A 19,326-nucleotide genomic window follows, 5' to 3' on the forward strand; every position below is an offset into this window, starting at 1 on the left:
ATTATATATTAGGGCATTAATTAAGTGGTGCAAGTTGACTAGGCTTATTAAGTGGTGTGGTTGGACTTAATAACTAGTAGTTGTTAGTCAACCAAACTCTGTGCCTAATATAACCTGGATTGATGGGATACAGGATTATGGATTAGATAGCACATTCAGTTACGGTACTCACACCGCTCAGTAGATACCAATACACCATCTAGGGTTCTGAGTCAGGTCTGAGGCAAAACATGGCTAACGGTCTACCGTTAAGAGGCAACACAACAAGAACATCAACTATGGTTGGAGATCAACACGGCTACGCTTCCGCTATCGTACGAGGTTAGGTTTCTCGTATATTATGGTTCATATAGTTAGACTATTGTATATTACGTGGTTAATTATTACGTGGTAAATTGAGATTAGTATTTGGCATCCCTTAATTACAGTTTTGCCTTTATTGTAATTATTATTATTATTAATTGGCATTAGTAATTACTGTTATTAAGTTTAGGGGCTAATCTCATTTTATTACTTTTCATAATAATTATTATTTCATGGTAATCTGCTATATTTAGTACATTGGTAAGATAACCCATGTCACTTCATTTTACATGACTATTAATGTTGGTAATTAAGTCCTACCAATAAATTTTTTTAAGTACCATTCGACGCTGCATCGAGTTTATTGACACCGATAGTGAAGATTGGGAGAATTCTGGAGTTTTTTCTTCTCTTGTGGATCGCCATCATTGTTAGTGCAATGGGCAGATGCGGTTTGCATCATTAAGGTTAGTCATTAATTATCTTTTATGGTTATTATTGATAATTAGTGCTACAGTTACAGTTACAGTTAACCGCTAATTTGGACTAGTCACATATTTTATCTTTAGAAAATGGAAACATTTAAAAGGTGCATCACCATACTTTGATTTGTCGTTATTATTAATGTTAATAGTGATTATAATGTTACTTATTACTATTAATAATTAATTAATTAATTAATTATGACATTTATCTTGTTATGGTATTCAGATATGTACCTTGAACTGTTTTCAAATAAATTTATGTGACAATACTCCAGTTCAGAAAATAATTTTCTGGACATTAATATTTTTCGGACTTCAAATTTTATTAAGTTTTTAAAATTTTATCCGAAAACGTTTATAAATGTTAGCGGTTTTAACCATTGTTTTTCCATATTTAGTCTCCTACTTAATGCATGTGATAATAATATTATGGCTATTTATTGCTATTTTGATTGTTTGCAATTTTGCCATTAATAATAATATTATTATTATTAACTGAGTTATGGAGAGTGATTTTGAATCAATTTAGTAATCTTGGAAAAACATATTTTCTAGGCAATTGACTATTGCCATTAATTCCATAATTCATTTAGTTCTTGGAATTATGATTTTAGTTCTGATTGCCCATGTTTGATTAAGTATGAGTATTTGGTATAAATTCATATTCTTTAGTTGGTTCATACTCTTTAGATTGTTTTATGCATTCGATCATATTAAGTGCATAATATTAAGTTTAATTATGCAATTAGGGTTTGTGAGATTTTGATTTACAAATGCTAGCATATCCTTTTGGTTTGATATTGTTTGAATTTGTAAATTCAGTTATTTCTCATAAAGTTGATTTTTATGCATTAAAATATTTTCCCATGGGCTTACAGTTTAAAAATTTTTTTAAGTATATATTCAGTACATTATTATTCAAAATGTTGGGTCTCTTTTGGTTTGGACTCATTGGTGTTTGAATATTAAATTTATACTTTAAAATCTCATATTGTAAATTGCTTTAAGTTATGCAATTTCTTTGGAATATATGAGTTTAATGTTTAATCTTATGCATATTTGTCCTAAGCATAATATTAAGCGGTTTATTTTGATCACATAAAGTTTTGGACATATCATTTGTGATTAATTGTATGTAATACGATGAAATTTAGCCCACAGGCAATTTCGTTATATTTGTATGATTAATCAAGATGAAATACTGGCAATCGTTATGCGTTGGACCCGTGTCCAGCATGCTTGCTGGACACAGGTAACAGTGCCGTTAGGCACTGTTATCTCCTTTTTTTTTTTTTTTTTAAATTTCAGACCGCTTCATTGTAAGAGTATATGTTCATAATTTTATTACTATATGTTAATAACTATACATTCATAACTCCATAACTGTACGTTCATAACTCTATAACTGTACATTCATAACTCCATAACTGTAAATTCATAACTCCATAACTGTACATTCATAACTCCATAATTGTACATTCATAATTTTCGAAGCTCTATGTTCACAATTTTAGAGCTCTATGTTCATAATTTTATCACTATATGTTCATAATTGTAAGTTCATAATGTTAGAGCTCTTTGTTCATAATTTGATCAATAAATGTACATTCATAATTCCATACTGTAGATTCATAATCTCATAACTGTAGATTCATAACTCCATAACTGTAGATTCATAACTCTATAACTGTACATTCATAACTCCATAACTGTACATTCATAATCTTCGAAGCTCTATATTCACAATTTTAAAGCTCCATGGTCATAATTTTATCACTATATATGTTCATAATTGTAAGTTCATAACGTTAGAGCTCTGTGTTCATAATTTCATAATTGCATAACTGTATATTCATAACGGAATAACTGTACATTCATAATCCAAAAAAAAAAAATTAACGCCGTTAACGGCAAAACGCGCGCGATTATTATTATTATTTTTTTATAACTAAATGACGCGTTTTTTTTTAAAAACGACGTCGTTTTGGGCCCGTGTCCACAATTCAATGTGGACACGGGTCCAGGGCATAATTTGCCAAATACTGGACTACGGTCATAATTTAGCCCACAGGCAATTATGTATCGGAATGTAGTTTAGTAGTTTTATCAGTGATGATAGAAATAATTTATTTATTTACTATATGGTTATTTGTAAATAATTTTCAATTATATCATGAAGTTTAAATTTTATGATGTAAACTTTAGATCATATTTCTTAATTTGCCCACAGGGATTAAGAAAAGGAACATGATCTCTTAAGTTTTTTATCATAATGATAGTAATGAATCTTATTGACTAAAACTTTAGCCTACAGGCAAGTTTTATGTCATTTGATTCTTCAACTCATTTGATAATGGTTTCATCATAAATAAATTTTTCAGTTGGATCTAATTGAGTAAAACTTTAGCCCACAGGCAAGTTTTATGTCACTAGATTCTTCTGGCTCTTTAGTAATTGTGAAAAATATTATCATAAGGGTTTCTTAATTGGATTTAATAGAATTAAAACTTTAGCCCAAAGGCAAGTTTTATGTCAATAAATCCCACCACCCATTAGATGATAATTTTATCACAATTTCTTAGAGTTATAAATTCAGTTCAATTATAATTCTAAGTTTCATGGTTTGCATTGGCAAAACATGTATTCAGTCACTTCCCAAAATTTAGCAACTTTTATTAATTAATCCACGAATCTTGCTCGATTTTTCGGACTAACTGTAGTAAGTTACGTGATTTGACATACCTTTTGGATTCCGATAATGATAAAATGTATCTTTTGAGCCAAATTCTATCTTGGTTTTGAAAGATGTATTTTGTTTCTTTTAGTATGTCCAACTATGGTGGGGAAATATATCTTCATTATTTAGTTGGACTTTAATTGGAACTAAAAATTGATTATTTAGTATGTCCAACTAATGGTGGGGAATTATGTCTTCATTTGTTAGTTGGTCAATAAATCAATTATGAATATGTATATTATTAAGTTCATTTTATTAATTTCGCTGAAGAATGTTTTAATCAGTGGGAGTGATCATTTAGAAGAAAAGATCATTAAGATACTCCGCTAAAGTTTTTGGATTTAATTGTTGTATTCATGCATTCCAAATTGGATTGTATGTTAAACAATAAGTCTAAAATATTCCACAAGTATTAATCTTGTATTTGTTCATATAAATTCATAAGTTCAAATTATTGAACATTCGGTTGTGCAACATATTTATGAAAATGTTGCAACAATATTATGAAATTTATTAGAACAAAAGCATTTAACTTGTGGTGCACTGTAATTTAATAAATTCTTCCGTGATTAATAGAGTCTTTAGTATCTTCAAAATTGATCCTGGGTCCTTTTGGTTTGTAAGGCTCAAAACAATTTTGTGAGACATATAAGTAAGACTCATTATGTTTAATTCATTTAAAGTGAAAATTGAAGTTATTTGGGAAGTTATGGTGTATGATTAAGATTCCAAATTTATGGACTTAGACGTTTGGTTTATTGTCTAAGTTATTGGAATGCTTCTGTGACTTGACTATCTTTTGGCTATTTTTTATGAGTGGGAGTAACAGACGTGTCAACTTCAAGCTCTTAGCTGTTAGAGATAGTACTTAAAGTTAACTTATAAAGAAGTCATGGAATATAGTTAGCATTATGCTAACATTAAGAGATCTCTACTTAAGGCATGCTTATAAAGTTTTAGAGATCATACAGTGTACTCTTTTGTACAATTTGGATGCGTTTTCTCCTTCAGTTGTGCACATAATGTATTTTGAGAAACATCCCTTAAGGTACCGAGAATAAACATAGGGTTTGTTCATTAAGGACCTAAGTTGGAGAATTAAAATGCATGTGACCATAATGGATACTACTCTGATTAAATAGAGGACATATCATTATGATTCGTGTGTTTTGTTCTTTGATGAAGGTTGTGCTAGTACTTGCACCAAGTGGGAGAATGTAAGATTTTCCCTTATAATATATATTGGTATTATATATTAGGGCCTTAATTAAGTGGTGCAAGTTGACTAGGCTTATTAAGTGGTGTGGTTGGACTTAATAACTAGTAGTTGTTAGTCAACCAAACTCTGTGCCTAATATAACCTGGATTGATGGAATACAGGATTATGGATTAGATAGTACATTCAGTTACGGTACTCACACCGCTCAGTAGATACCAATACACCATCTAGGGTTCTGAGTCAGGTCTGAGGCAAAACATGGCTAACGGTCTACCGTTAAGAGGCAACACAACAGGAACATCAACTATGGCTGGAGATCAACACGGCTACGCTTCCGCTATCGTACGAGGTTAGGTTTCTCGTATATTATGGTTCATATAGTTAGACTATTGTATATCTAACAAATTTCTCTTATCACAAACAAACAAAAAAAAAAAAAAAAAAAAGAGTTGGTTGATTTTATACTTAATATGTAGTAGATGAGTCTCTGAATGACCTTTAATTTCCAGTTTTTCCCGAGCGATACGAGGGTGCGACCATCCGTAGAATTAGATTGCTTTGGGGCTTAACCTGTCTTAATTCACCAAACAAAAAAAAAAAAAAACTACCAAATTAATAAAAACAAAATATAAAAAATGTTGGATGTGCATTTATGAGTGTGATTATGACTGCCCTTCCAATAAAGAAAAACATTTGGGATTATTATTTGTGATTACATTTTTTTTGTTTGCTTAAAAAGCAAAAATAGCTAATTTCTTCTTACATACCTTAATATTCGGTTTGGACTTGCAATAAGTGTCACGGATGAATTTTGGAAAATTTTATGAAACACTTCTTATATGTTGATATAAAGATTTCTTTTGTTTGCATCAGTACCTTAACTGCTCACATGCATATAATTTATCACAATTTACAAGAGTCCAAAAATCAAATTTTACAAACGACAGTGTGGAGTAACCTCTCAAATGAGGGCGACTCTTTGTATACAGTGAATAAAAGTCTAGCATGTATTCATCCGACGCTTATGATAGGTGATTCCAGCTTTTATCATAAGATATGCAGATTTTAATTTAACTGTATTATGAAATTTTATGGTAACTTGATTTCTAATGATTATACATGTAGAATGAAAAAAAAAAAAAAAACAATAAAGATTCAAGGAGTCATGTATTGTTGAAGCTATTAGAATATTTCTAAAGAAAAAATAAAATTGCTCACCGATATAAAGAATCAAAATTTGTATTGATATGATTGTATAACGCGACATTTTGATTACTACCACCTCTCCATATATATTTAAACAAAAACTGAAAAAAAAAAAAAAAAAAAAAAAAAAAGAAGAAGAAGAAGAAGAAGACAATTTTAATCAAGTTATTTAGATTATTGACTTCTAATATGAGCGATCGGACCCTAGGCGGGTTGGTATGAGTGCTGTTGATGTATAAGTGACGTTTGGCTTACATGCACGGTGGGCTCTTACCCGACAAGGGATCAGGTTTGACTTTACGACGCCGGAGAGAAACCAAGGAAGAGGTACTACGTTGGCGATTAATTGCCGTGTTATATTTGTGTGTGTTTTCAAATCTCTTTCGTATAAAGTTGACTATGATTATTGTGCACATTTAAAAAAAAAAAAATTGATACAAGTTGCTGGCAAATTATACTGTGGGGTAGGAGATTCAAAATGAATATTAAAAAACGAGTATGCAATATATTAAAAATGGACAAGTATATTAGCTATTCATTTTATAAAAATGCTTTTGTTCTAAAAAAAAATTTTGACGATTATTATTCGAATTATATGAGTGAACCCCTTTTTGTAATTTTAGTTGACAAAGGGTTACCAAGAGATATATTAGCATAGATTACTCATAGTTGACGGGTTCAAATCAATAAGATCATGAAGATTTGAACTTAAAACTTTGTGGTTGTAAAGTTAATTGTTCGACCAACTCAATTGTAATTGTCCAAAAAACATAAAAGGTTGTTTTTAATTACGTAACTTATTAAAATTTAATTAATAATGAAGATAATTTGTATAATATATCAGCCATACATTTCGAAATAATTTGGTGTGTATAATTTTAGGATTCTATGGAAACGAAAGGTGTCACCTAGAGTGGCTATTCATAATTAAAGCAATAATTGAGTTCACATACTCCAATCATTTAGGTTATAGACCATTTTTAATGTGTCATAAATACACGTAGTGAAACATTAAATGGTTGAGTTGTATGAAACCCAGCTCACAAAAGTTTATAATTGTGATTTTGCCCTTGTAGCTCAATGGTACCTTTGTAACTCTTCCAATTGAGAAGTTATGAATTCAAACCCAATAGGAACATTAAGGGTCCGTTTACTAACTACAAAATAATTTTTTGAGTTAATACCCAAAATCGTCCTCGACTATAGTGGTTTTTCTCAATTTCGTCCTAAACGATTTTGGTGACCTAATATCGTCCTAGACTTTTGTGTTTCGCTCAATTTAGTCCTCAATTTGTTATTCTGTCAAATTAGTGTTAAATAAATGGACAATTCAGTAATGTCAATATTGATCTCTCTTTACTTTCAACTTGTGAAGTGCGAAATTCCTCTTTCTTGTACGAAATTACACCCAGAATTACTCCCGGACCTGCAAATCAAATTTTATATTCACAGTTTTAGGAGTAATTCTGGAAGTAATTCGTAAAAAAAAAGGGATTTCGCAGTTCACATGTCTATGAGTAAAGAGATGTCAATATTAAAATTACTGAATTGTCTATTTATTTAACACCAAATGGACAGAATAACAAATGAGGGACTAAATTGAGCAAAAACACAAAAGTCTGGGACGATATTAGGTCACCAAAGTCGTTTAGGACGAAATTGAGAAAAACCACTATAGTCGATGACGATTTTGGGTATTAATTCATAATTTTTTCCAGATTTTTGAAAAATTTAAAAATTGAAGAACAGAAAATATAAAACAGGTTTACTAGCACAGAATTAAAAACTCCGAGTTTTCTGTTTTACTCCTAAAATGATTGCGACTTTGCCTTGAAGCAATTACATACTACATTGTACACGCGCATGTTCGTGGCTTCAGTTATTATCAGTTTCGGACTATGCTTTGTCGATCTATACTGCTCAAATTTGCATTCAACTTGCGCCATGAACAGCGGCAGAAAACACCAAAAACACACTTTTCCCCACACACAATATAAGACCCTAATTTTAATGTTTTCCTAGAGTCGTGTTAGAAAAAAAAAAAAAAAAAAAAAAAAAAAAACTTTGTCGATCTATACTACTACTAAATGTAAGCTATTTGGCCGCAATATAAGCCAATTTCACAATCAACTAGTATAGCTAGCTAGGTTTCAAGTAAGATGTTGTGATTGCGATTGTAATGTGAAAACATGTTACCTCTAGATATTGTCGTGGCGGGGATATATAACATGTGGCTTAAACTAACAGTCCCGTTTGATGATTAACACAATGATTAATCATGAACTTCTGTTGAAGATGGCAACTATTATTAGATTTCACATAAATTAATATATAAAAGGGAGCAACTAGAGATGGAAATTCAACCCGATTCATTTAGGGACGGAATTTTTTCCAGAAACGGGAACAGGAATTGGGAGCGTTTCTCCATCCCCGCTAGGACCGTCAGGGTTGTAACCATACCCAACCTTGACCCCGAACCCTCAAAATACATATATATTATATATTATATATTATATATTATATTATATTTATATAAGGGAAAATGACATTTTTTTCCCCTTAAGTTATATACTTATAGCACTTTTCCCCCCTGAATTATTTAAGTGACTCTTTTTCCCCCTGAACTGTTAAATGGACATATTTACCCTTAAAATAAATATTTAAAATAAATATTTCATTTATTTTTATTCTCCAACAAATTATTACTATAATTTGGTTCAAACCAAACAAATACTATAGCAACCAAACCAAAATATTTCAATTACAATTTATAATCAAAACGCGATATTTAGAGTTTATTAAAATCGTGAACCGGAATGGCCGGTTCATGTTTCAAACTGAAAAAATAAAATACATTTATTGTTGAATTTAGACTATTTTAAAATAAAAAAATAAAATTTTAAAATAAAGACGGTTCAAAATTGAGAACTGGATCCGGAACCGTCGGTTCACGGTTCATGATCCAGTTTTCTTTTATTCTTAAATTTAATAAATTGAAATCCAAATATTGGGTTCTAGATCTGAATCATAACTGAAAACTTTTAATTCGATTGCTATAGTGTCTAGTTCAGTTCGAACCAAACCGTGGTAATCGCTACATATACGCAATAATTTGTTGGAGAAGTAAAATAATAAAATGTTTGCATTAAGGGTAGAAATATCAATTTAATATATTTGAGGGAAAAATCACCACTTTTAAAATAATTGAGAGGCTAATATGCTTACATAAATAATTCAGAGAAAAATGCTATAAGTATATAATTTAAGGAGAAAAAATACCATTTTTCCTTTATATAATTATATGTACCACTAGGAGTAACGATCGCCGATTTTTTGCATAGGAGCGTCGGACAAGTGGATAAGATGTTTCGTATTTATGGCCGGGTCAACGAAACGGCCACGTATCCCCTTGGTGGGACCATTTTAATTGTATTTTGAGTACACGTGTCCCGGGCGCTTACGTCGACCCGATTTGTTTTCGTTGATTGCATGGCCATACTTAACACGGCCGGAAATATAGCACGACACCCATCCAGTTCGTGAAAATTTTCAATAAAGTTATTAAGCTATCAATTATGAGCAGCCCTTTTCCACCCCGAAAAGTGGTCCCCGCTAAGTACCACCTGCTGGCAGTATGGCACTTTGACACGTGCATACCCTCTTAGTCAAACCTCCTAACTTTAGCCTCTCCAAATTTCGATTGCCCCAACCCATGCAATAATTACACAGTGCTGATGATGAATGATGATAACTTTTCTTTTTTTAGTACGTGAGAGTACCAAAAAGTGGCGGGAACACGCGTCGCTTCGCCGTCGTTCTACCGCCGCTGTCTCACTATTGGGTTCTGGGAAACCAACTTGGTTGATGTGAGTGGCCGTGCACTCTTGTCCTTTAAGAGAAGTCGGGAGTTAGAACCCTCTCGTATGAAAAAATCAATCTGGTCAACACTTTGCCCCTTAATTGGGCCGGTCAGATATGAACAGTGATTAGTCTGAATATAGTACGGGTTTAAAGGTGCCTCCTATAGTTAGGACCGGACATGCTCAGAACACTTCATGATTTGACAAAAAAATTAATATTAGGTTCTAGGAAACCAGTGTCCACCGCTGTTTGTTCGTCTGTCCTTTTAAATCTAACCCAACATATATGTTATATCACTAGCTAAACGGATTGCTAATGTAACTATATAAGTTAAAATATTAACTCTTGTTTGAATATATGTTTTAGATCAACTTTTACCGATCAAAAGTCAAACTTTACTAGCACAGTCTTAGTCAAATATTTAGATGACCAGAAAAATTTACTGTTATTAATTACTTGAGTCTGTGGATGGATTAAATCCACTTTGTAACACTGGTTAGCAAATAACCACAATGCAAAAAAACCAGCCTAACTTGTGGTTACTACTACTAGAAGTGAACTTTTAACTCAAATTGATAGACCCTTTTTACAAGGAGTAAACTTTTAACTGTGTGGTTACTTAAGTTAACCTCAAATGCTATATGCAAAGAAACACTCCCAAGGTAGCTAAGTTTCTAGAAAAGGTAAAACTGGGAGACAGTTGAAACATATAATTTTGGGTAGTCTTATAAAGATGACTTGTGCTTTCATGAGCTGTCTTTCAGGCAATATAATTTTTTAAAATATCATAATCTACTATTTCATGGTAGACTCTTGGTGCTGCTGTGTGCAGAAGAAGCATTGAATTTTTTATTATTATTCTAAAGAAAATTGTGTGTGTGTACATATATTATATATTATTGATGGTGAATAGATCGAGAAATTAAAGTCTTTGATACATTAATGGAGACAAGCTAGCAGCATTGATGCCTACACGTCGGGCAAAATCTTATTTTATTTTTATCTTGGTTTGAACGGATTGCCTATCCATTTCTTGGTTGATATATATGGATTAAACAATTATTCCATCTTTAGCTAAATAATTAAGCCTTGATTGATTAAGTTAAGTAAGTCATTTCAAGAAACTTCGAGTGGATTAATAATATAATTAAACATCATATCTGATCTATTCCTTGGAATCAACCATTTTGGAACAATTACATGAATTCATTAACTTCCAAAATACTTGAGTAATCAAAGTCGATTAAGTTGCTGGAGTAGCTAATGTCTATCTCGTCGTCCATCGTCGTAGTACTGCAACTGTTGATGTACGTGGAGTTGGAGTTCAGTGGAGCGGGGCTTGACGACGGCGTTGACAAAACGGATTGGAAGCTCCGGCAGAACGTGGAAGCGTCGGACGGCGGAGGATCCATGACGGATTGAGGATCGGCGGCGGCTGGTTGGTAGTAGCCGTAGTTTTCTAATGGCAAATAGTCCTCCGTCAAACTTGAAGGGATCCCATTACTTTGCCATTCGTTTTCTTGGCAATTTCCTATTGGGAAGCTGGCAAAGTGGGGTGGGAATTGGTCCACATTATCAGGCTGTTGCGTCATTTGAGAAAAGGTAACATCTGTCTGAACGGGTAATTCAGTTTGTTCTTGAGTGACAGATTGTGGGCAAGAAAACGGAACATCTTGGGCGGCCAGAAATCCCGGGTTTTCCAAATTGCACATTTGGTTTTCTTGAACAACGCCGGCATTATTATTCTGCAAGCCAAATTCTGGGTTCAGGCCGTGGCGCTGCTGCTGCACCGGCGGCGAAAACAAAGAACTGGCCAACCTTAGAACATGAGGGTTTAGCAAGGGCTGTTGTAGGCCCAACAATCTTGAAAGGTTGATTTGCTGACAGGGATAGTTATACAGTGGTGATGGCGTATTAAGGATTGAGGAAAGGTCAAGAAGATCAAGTCTGGGGCTATGGGTGACAGGGTCTATCCCCATTCTTAGCAGCCTTTTCCTAATGTGAGTATTCCAGTAGTTCTTGATTTCGTTGTCAGTTCTTCCCGGCAAGCGAGCAGCAATTGCAGACCACCTATAAGTCAACAATGGAAACAGTGATAAGTGACAACTACTAATTAAGAAACAGGAGAAAAGACAAAACCATATGGTACGGAATAAGTAGAAAACTAGAAATAGAAACATTATATTACTAAATTATTGCAAAAAATCCAAAAAACATTATTAACTCACTTGTTTCCTAATATACTATGCAGCTGAATGATTGTCTCTTCTTCCTCAAAAGAAAACCTTCCTCTTTTAATATCCGGCCTCAGATAATTCGTCCACCGGAGACGGCAGCTCTTTCCACACCTCTGCAGCCCTGTTAAAAATTTCCCGTCAACTCACCATGCATGAACAACTAGAAAACCTTAAAAAGAAAAAATTAAACAAGAAACATATATATATACCGGCATTCTTGGGGAGTGTTCTCCAGTTTCCACATCCATGTTTCTGAATATAATCAACGAGCTTTTGGTCTTCTTCCGGCGTCCATGGCCCTTTCTTCAGTCCATCTTTATCACAACAGGGTGCTCTCCCCATGCTTATATCTAGGATGAATATAATGGTTATTTGTTTATGGTTTCTTTTTAACTTAACCCAGAAAGAGGGAGAGAGAGAGAAGATCCAAGTAGGTCCGGAATGGAAAGGACTTGCAGGAGTGGTATATATAGAGGAAGAAGAGAAGGGAGTGAAGAAATGGAAGTCAAACGGATTCGGTGCCGTCCGCTGTATATCTCTACTGCAACGTGTCCCCTTTCTCTGGAGAAAATGTGAATTCAACCATATCCCCTTGTCCCACACTACCCCACCACCCCAAACCCTACACTTAATTAATAATTACATGGGGGTTTTGATTAAGTTTAGAGTCGAATTATTGTCAAATATCATATCACATCAGATACGTCACTTTCCGGCGGGGTGTCTTCTCTCGCCTCGCTCGCTTTATTTCTGGATTCGTATGAGCTGGCAACAATCTTATAAAGCCCACGTATGCCTATATTATATCAATCTCTCTCTCTCTCTCTCTCTCTCCCCCTTTTCCTTTCCGTCTTGTCTTTAGTTACGTTACAGCTTCTACACGGCGATTCCGGCCTTCTCGTGCATGGCTTAAATCTCATTCATGCAAGCTAGCTAGCCGCGGCTCTGTCCAACCATGCATTTTGCTTGCCCCGCCCTCGTCTTTGACCACAAATATTACCTCATGCGTGATCAATTTTCACAAAAAACAAACAGACAAAATCTTAGTCAAAACCTAGAAAAACAACGCAACAAAGAATAACAGCAAAAAAGCACGAGGTTTTATTCGTTTTGCATGAATAAGAAAACAAAAAAGACACCTTCTTACTTGTATATGATAAGACATCTAAACTCATCTTCTCATTTTCAAAAATTAGGACGTAGCAGCAGCCGAGCTCATGTAAGAACCTGGTCTAGTTTGAGTATCACTTAAAAATTTAATAAAAAGTTGACATTAAGCAATACAATCTATTTAGTCATTGGAACATAATTTTAAAAAAGTCATTGGAACTTAATTTTAATTATGTCATAGTCATCTTATCCCAAATAACACTGCCTTTATATTAATTTCTTTGATTGAAGCCCGTTTTCCACACGATCACACAGACTAAAAACTAAATGGAAGACAGATTAATAAACCGGAAATTACCCCTAACATCAATTATTAGTGGTTGCTAGCTAGTATACAATTCATTAAATTAAACACCATATCAAGGGGATCGGAGAGTTTACAAATTCAACTATATTATATATATACTCCGTACAAAAAGATTATTAAAAAGAGTAAATTTCTTCATAATCATACCCTAATTTCAATAACCTAATATTTATACCAAACATAAGAGTTGACAACAATAACTTAGACTACATGCAATCCCATAATTTTATTCCCCCATGGCAAAGCAGGGATTAGATTATTATTGGATCTGTTAGTGCTAATCCAAACACTACGATCCTATCAGGTAATTAATTGTAAGTTGATTAATTATTTTGGACGAATTTATGTATGCAAATGTCAAAATTGATAATTAAATCATAATTTTGAAATGGAGCAAATGTGGTATTGGAATTCAAGGTTGTTGACTTTATACACTCCAATGGGACTTAAGTATCCAAAGGTCGTCGCACGATGAGTTCGATCAAATGGAATTTCAATAATTAACTATCGCTGTGTGTGTGTGTGTGTGTATATATATATATATATATATATATATATATATATATATATATATATATATATATATATATATATATATATATATATATATATATATATATATTATATGGTCTTAGCTAGATCCCATATATGAAACAAACAATCAGTTCCACAGTTAAATCGTTGTACGACATTAATGCTGTATTATTATTTTATTTTATATTCTATATCAACTCCTTAGACTATTGTTTCATGTTTGAAAGTAAAAATGTCTTTAAGTGGCTATTACAATTTTTTTCCCCTCGAAAGTTTGACACACAATGCATTACAATATTTTCCTTTACGTTTTTTGTCATTATTTGCAACTTTTCATGAAAGAATCATTATATTCAAATATTATGGCTCTATAATTAGGTATATGGCATTTAATTATATTGGGCTTCGCATACCTAATCCAAAATTTAAAACGATTTTAGTAGCAAATTAAAGCACCATGATGAGTTTGCTAAGAATTTCAAATACTGTATAGGTTTGTGTGAGTAGGAGTTGAAAATCCTGCAAATCGTACTCATTTCGGTTAAAGTACTCTATCTAGCACCAAAAGTTCAAACTTAAGACCTCTAATTAAATTGAAAGAGATTTATGTCATACTGTTTCTTTGATGTCTAGCTAGCTTATACCTCACTAATATAATTGTTGTTTTAACATTATAATATTTTAATAATTTTAATAATATTTTAATTTCTAACATGATAGAGTGCTTTTTACGTTGTTCATTTTTTTTTTTGGCACGATAATTATAATACAATAAAATTGTACTGAAATATCACTACACTTGAATACATTACTGATAATAATCCGGCAACTGACCGCCGGAGCCCGGAGATGATGTGGCTATCGGTTATTGGGACGTACGCATTATTTTAATAATGGAGACTATAAAATAGAAATATAATGGTCTTGAGTTCCGACGCGTTTGGAGCTGAGGCATATATATGCGTGTAAAGGTAAAATCATGTGAAGTATTACTTAAAGAGGCTAATAATAGAATCATGTGCAAAAGTACCGGTTGCCACCCTCAATCTACCTTTATAAATGGATGACTCACCATCTACACTCTCATAAATTATGATTTTGGTCAAACATTATTTTATTGATCAACTAATAATTTGTTTGTTCCTTTCCCATGCAAGCTGTTCTTCTTTTATTTTTCTTTTTTCTTTTTTTTGGTCATGATATTTAACCCCCCCCCCCCCCCTCCCCCAACCCAAATGAGGTGGAAATTGTTTGTTCATCTTTTCTTGTATCTCCTTCTAACCCAATCTGGCATAAAGACAAGAAATAATTAGGAATTTATGCCCTAAAAGGGATTGTCAGAGTGGAGTATAATTTTCATATTAAAAGGTTACGAGTTTAATTGATTCTTGTTAACACTTTCTCAATTAAGCACATATACTATTTGTGGGATTTTGAGGCCGTTTCCATAACTAGGCTGTTGATTTTCCAATAAACATCTAAACATGAGGCATTCGATCCTAAGACATTGATATAGTGAATGGGAAGTCTCAGTTAAGATTTGATTAGAGCGGTATGATTGGGGTTGTCATGAATATTGAGGGTTTGAGATGAGCTCATTGTACATAAAAGTATACATCCTCTGACAGGTTCATGGGGTCTAGGATTGAGAGTTTGATTGGCTTCCTTGTACACGGAAGTGTGTAGCTTGTGACAAGTTCATGAGATTCAAAATTGAAGGTTTGGGTTGGACTCTTTGTGTATATCTTATGACCGGATTAGGGATAAGGTTTTTTACTTGGAATATTTAAAGAATTCAATCTCTGTAGCAGAGATGATTAGTTGTCCCAAATGTAGGGCTTGCTTGCGCACAGTTACCAAAAATATATATGTTGTGAAACTGACCGTCAAACGTATGCACAGCGTTATTTGGTGGATTATAATGTTAATTAGCTATACAAATTCTATTGTTATTTTTTCTGTCCAATTAATCTAACAACCTTTGAAATACTATTGATTTAATTTGTCCTCTTTTGATTGGTCATGGCACCGTTGACGAAACTCGTATGGTGTAGACAATGCAATTAACCTGGACCTATAATCCTATATTTAGAAATGAGTTAGTAACGATCTGTGGATGGTAAGGGGTGTTACGTACTATTTTAAGTAATCCCATGCATTAATTTTTAATGCATGTACATAAAAGGATATGATGACAGCATTATTTTAATTAAGGATAAACAAAGATAAATTTGAATTATATATTAAAATAATTTCATCTGATTAATTTATAATGTGAGAATACCAATCTTGGTCTCTCCGTTATTGTCGAATTGTAAATGTTAAGTTGTATTTATCTTTTCCGTTTCTAAAATATAGTCTCTCGATTGTCCAAAAAGTTGTAAATTTGGTCCCTGCTACCATGTTACCATGGTTAGAATCTAGAGTTTTTGAAGGGTGTAAATTTTCTAAGGTGTTGCACGAAATAGAAGAAGATTGAAAATGTTAAATGTCACAAATTTCCTTTAGAAACCCTAACCTCTAACCTTGGTAATAATAGATGGGTAATCAAATTTACAACTTTTAGACAATCCGATGATTGTATTTAAAAGCAAAATGAGAAACAAATGATAACATTTACAATTCAACATACAACAATTTAAAGGACTAAAATTACAACTCTCTCTTTATAATAATTAGATAAATAGTCTATTTTAAGGAGTATAAAATATTTTAGAATTGATATTAATATCCTTAGTTTAAATAGAACCATGCAAATTAAATATACTATTGTTTATGATGGCCATGCAATGCATGTTGAGTGTGCAATGGCGGAGACTCAATCCCTTCGCGTTTACTTTAAAATTTTATAAAGATAATTATATATATTGCATCGATTTTGATGGATTTTATAAGGACACCTGGCACAGTCGAAGGTCCAGATCCTTCCAAATTTAAGCCATCTGATGCACGCTATTGGAACAAGTTAGTATGTTGGACGAAGATGAGTGGCTGGAAAGCTGAAGTCTCTGGAATGGTACCTAATTTAATCAAACAAAATATAATATATAGTTTAAAATTAAAATTTAATTTATATATGTTGGGACCAATGGTAGGATGCCACATTAGAGATGGCTGGATTTGAGTTGATCAAGAAACAGAACCACATGTTTGAAGGCATGAAAACATAAAGAAATGTGGGAGGAGAGATTAATGATACAACTGGAAAGATTTTGTCACAAGCCTAGTATCTGAGTGGCGCAGATTGGTACTTTTTAGCATTGTCCAACAGCTGTAGCAGACAGTACAGATATTGACTGTAACAACATTGTTGAGGCAGAGAGGAATATAACGAACAATAATAATAGGTGGAAATAGTTTATCTGAAAAACAATATAATGACACGTATAAATGTCTAATGCAATTGTTATACAGAGGACTGTGATCCACACAACACTGTGTAGAGTGTAGACAATGGTGAAATTAGAATTAAAATAAGCTTCTAGTTTTGTTAACTTAAGTTTTATTTTTGCTAAACGGTCTGCGAACAGGGTTGCCCATTGTTTAGCTAGGGACGCCTTGTTGATGCCTGACTGTATGGACTGTTCTCTAGTCCCCTTTCCTTCCATTGCTCATGTTTTGAGCTTGGATCTTAATTAATGATATCTTGCTTTTGTCTTCAAAAAAAATAAAAAGAATTAAAATAATATTTTAGTATTGCTATAATGAAACTAATGTGTGTGGAAAAGGAAACTAAAAATTAAAAAACATAGATAATTTAATAAAGTATATTGTGAAATAAAATTGTAGTATAATTAAAATGATATTTTAGTATTTTTATAAGGAAACTAGTATGCGTGAAAAATGAAACTAAAATCCAGAAATTAAAGTGTAATTAGAATAATACTCACTTCATGGTTCACGCTGTTACATGGATCATAGTACCTGTAAAATTTACATGTCTGCAGATCGAATTTACATGCTTTTGTAATTGGGTCGCACATTCATCTAAAAGTGCTACGTATCAAATTGGGTATGGGCAAATTATGCCGTGCATCTGTATGGCGGATGCAAAAACGACGTTATTTTATTAAAAACGCGTGTCTCACTTAAAAAAAAATCTGTTTCGATTCTTAGCAACAACATTATATTGTGCATAATTTGAACTAAAATTCCAGAATCGATGAACTAAAATTCCAGAATCTATGAACTAAAATTTCAGAGTGAATGAACTAAAATTCCAGAGTGAATGAACTAAAAATCCATAATGAACGAAATAAATATCTATAATGAATGAACTAAATATCCAGCATGAATGAAAAAAATCAGTTTCAATTCACGTCTAAAATTTCAGAATCTATGAACTAAAATTCCAGAATCTATAAACAACATAATGCTGTTGAGGGGAATCGAAACTGAATTTTTTTTTTTAAGTGGGATGCACGTTTTTAATAAAACGACGTCGTTTTTGCATCCATATGCATTATACATGGTGTATACGGATGCACAGCATAACGATCCTTGTGTATGCTAGTTGTCTCCCAAAATGTTAATTTATCCCCTAATATTGATGTAGCCCGTGGATTAATTGTTTAGGCCCAAATAAAAGTTGCATATGTGTTAGTTTTCTTATAAATATGTTTGACTCAATATACTCATTGGCTTCGGACAAAGACTTGTATAGCTTCAATAAGATGAAATTGTGACTCCTTTAGGGCCATTTTCTGTCCTAATATAACTTAATTGAATCCATAATCAATAGCCCACAACTCTATAGTAAGGTTGTGACCCCACTCTAACCAATAACCCTACAATAAAATCCCAAAACTCTTTTGCTTTGAGTATAATGATTTCATTGCTTTTTGAATAACTAAACGAAGTATTTTGGAGAGCTGAGACAAGTATTAAAATTATTTAATATATTTAAGTTTTGAAATGAAAAAAGTTTTGTACTATCATATTTTGGAACGTTGCATATGAATATTCTATCTCTTGTGATCAAGTATGCAAACCAAATTTCGAGAGTTAAACTACTCTCACTAATTATATCTCATATTATTGATACTTTATGAGATTTTGAATTTTTACATTTGTTATGAACAATCTAAACTAATTTACCTTTTTATGATCATTTGTTGATTAGAGTTACAAGTTATATTTCACCAAAAAAAACACATTCTCTTAATTGTTGCGGGTTTTCTTGTAAATAAAATGTTTAAAATGTTATGAACTCTCTGATTCTGATCCCGGTTCATCTTTCAGTTGTCAAAAGCTCATCCATCTCCTCC

At 32.6% G+C, this 19,326-nt stretch overlaps 1 protein-coding gene across 1 annotated transcript; it reads right to left on the reverse strand.

Moving 5' to 3' along the window:
* Positions 1–10,954: 10,954 nt before the first annotated feature.
* On the reverse strand, positions 10,955–12,473 carry LOC109158959 (protein ODORANT1-like). The gene is made up of 3 exons (XM_019306900.1): positions 12,258–12,473; positions 12,040–12,169; positions 10,955–11,881 (listed from the first exon to the last, which is right to left on the reverse strand). Exons 1-3 carry the CDS (start codon positions 12,388–12,390, stop codon positions 11,008–11,010), a joined length of 1,137 nt encoding a protein of 378 aa, XP_019162445.1. The 5' UTR covers positions 12,391–12,473; the 3' UTR covers positions 10,955–11,007.
* Between the last annotated feature and the right edge of the window lie 6,853 nt (positions 12,474–19,326).

The sequence above is a fragment of the Ipomoea nil genome, unplaced genomic scaffold, assembly GCF_001879475.1.
Source record: "Ipomoea nil cultivar Tokyo-kokei standard unplaced genomic scaffold, Asagao_1.1 scaffold2826, whole genome shotgun sequence".
NCBI classification, from domain to species: Eukaryota; Viridiplantae; Streptophyta; class Magnoliopsida; order Solanales; family Convolvulaceae; genus Ipomoea; species Ipomoea nil.

Coding starts and splice junctions, on each gene's coding strand:
- LOC109158959 (XM_019306900.1), bottom strand. CDS start 12,390: ATGGGGAGAGCACCCTGTTGTGATAAAGATGGACTGAAGAAAGGGCCA. Junction 12,170..12,257: donor AACACTCCCCAAGAATGCCG/GTATATATATAT, acceptor AATTTTTAACAG/GGCTGCAGAGGTGTGGAAAG. Junction 11,882..12,039: donor CATAGTATATTAGGAAACAA/GTGAGTTAATAA, acceptor GTTGACTTATAG/GTGGTCTGCAATTGCTGCTC.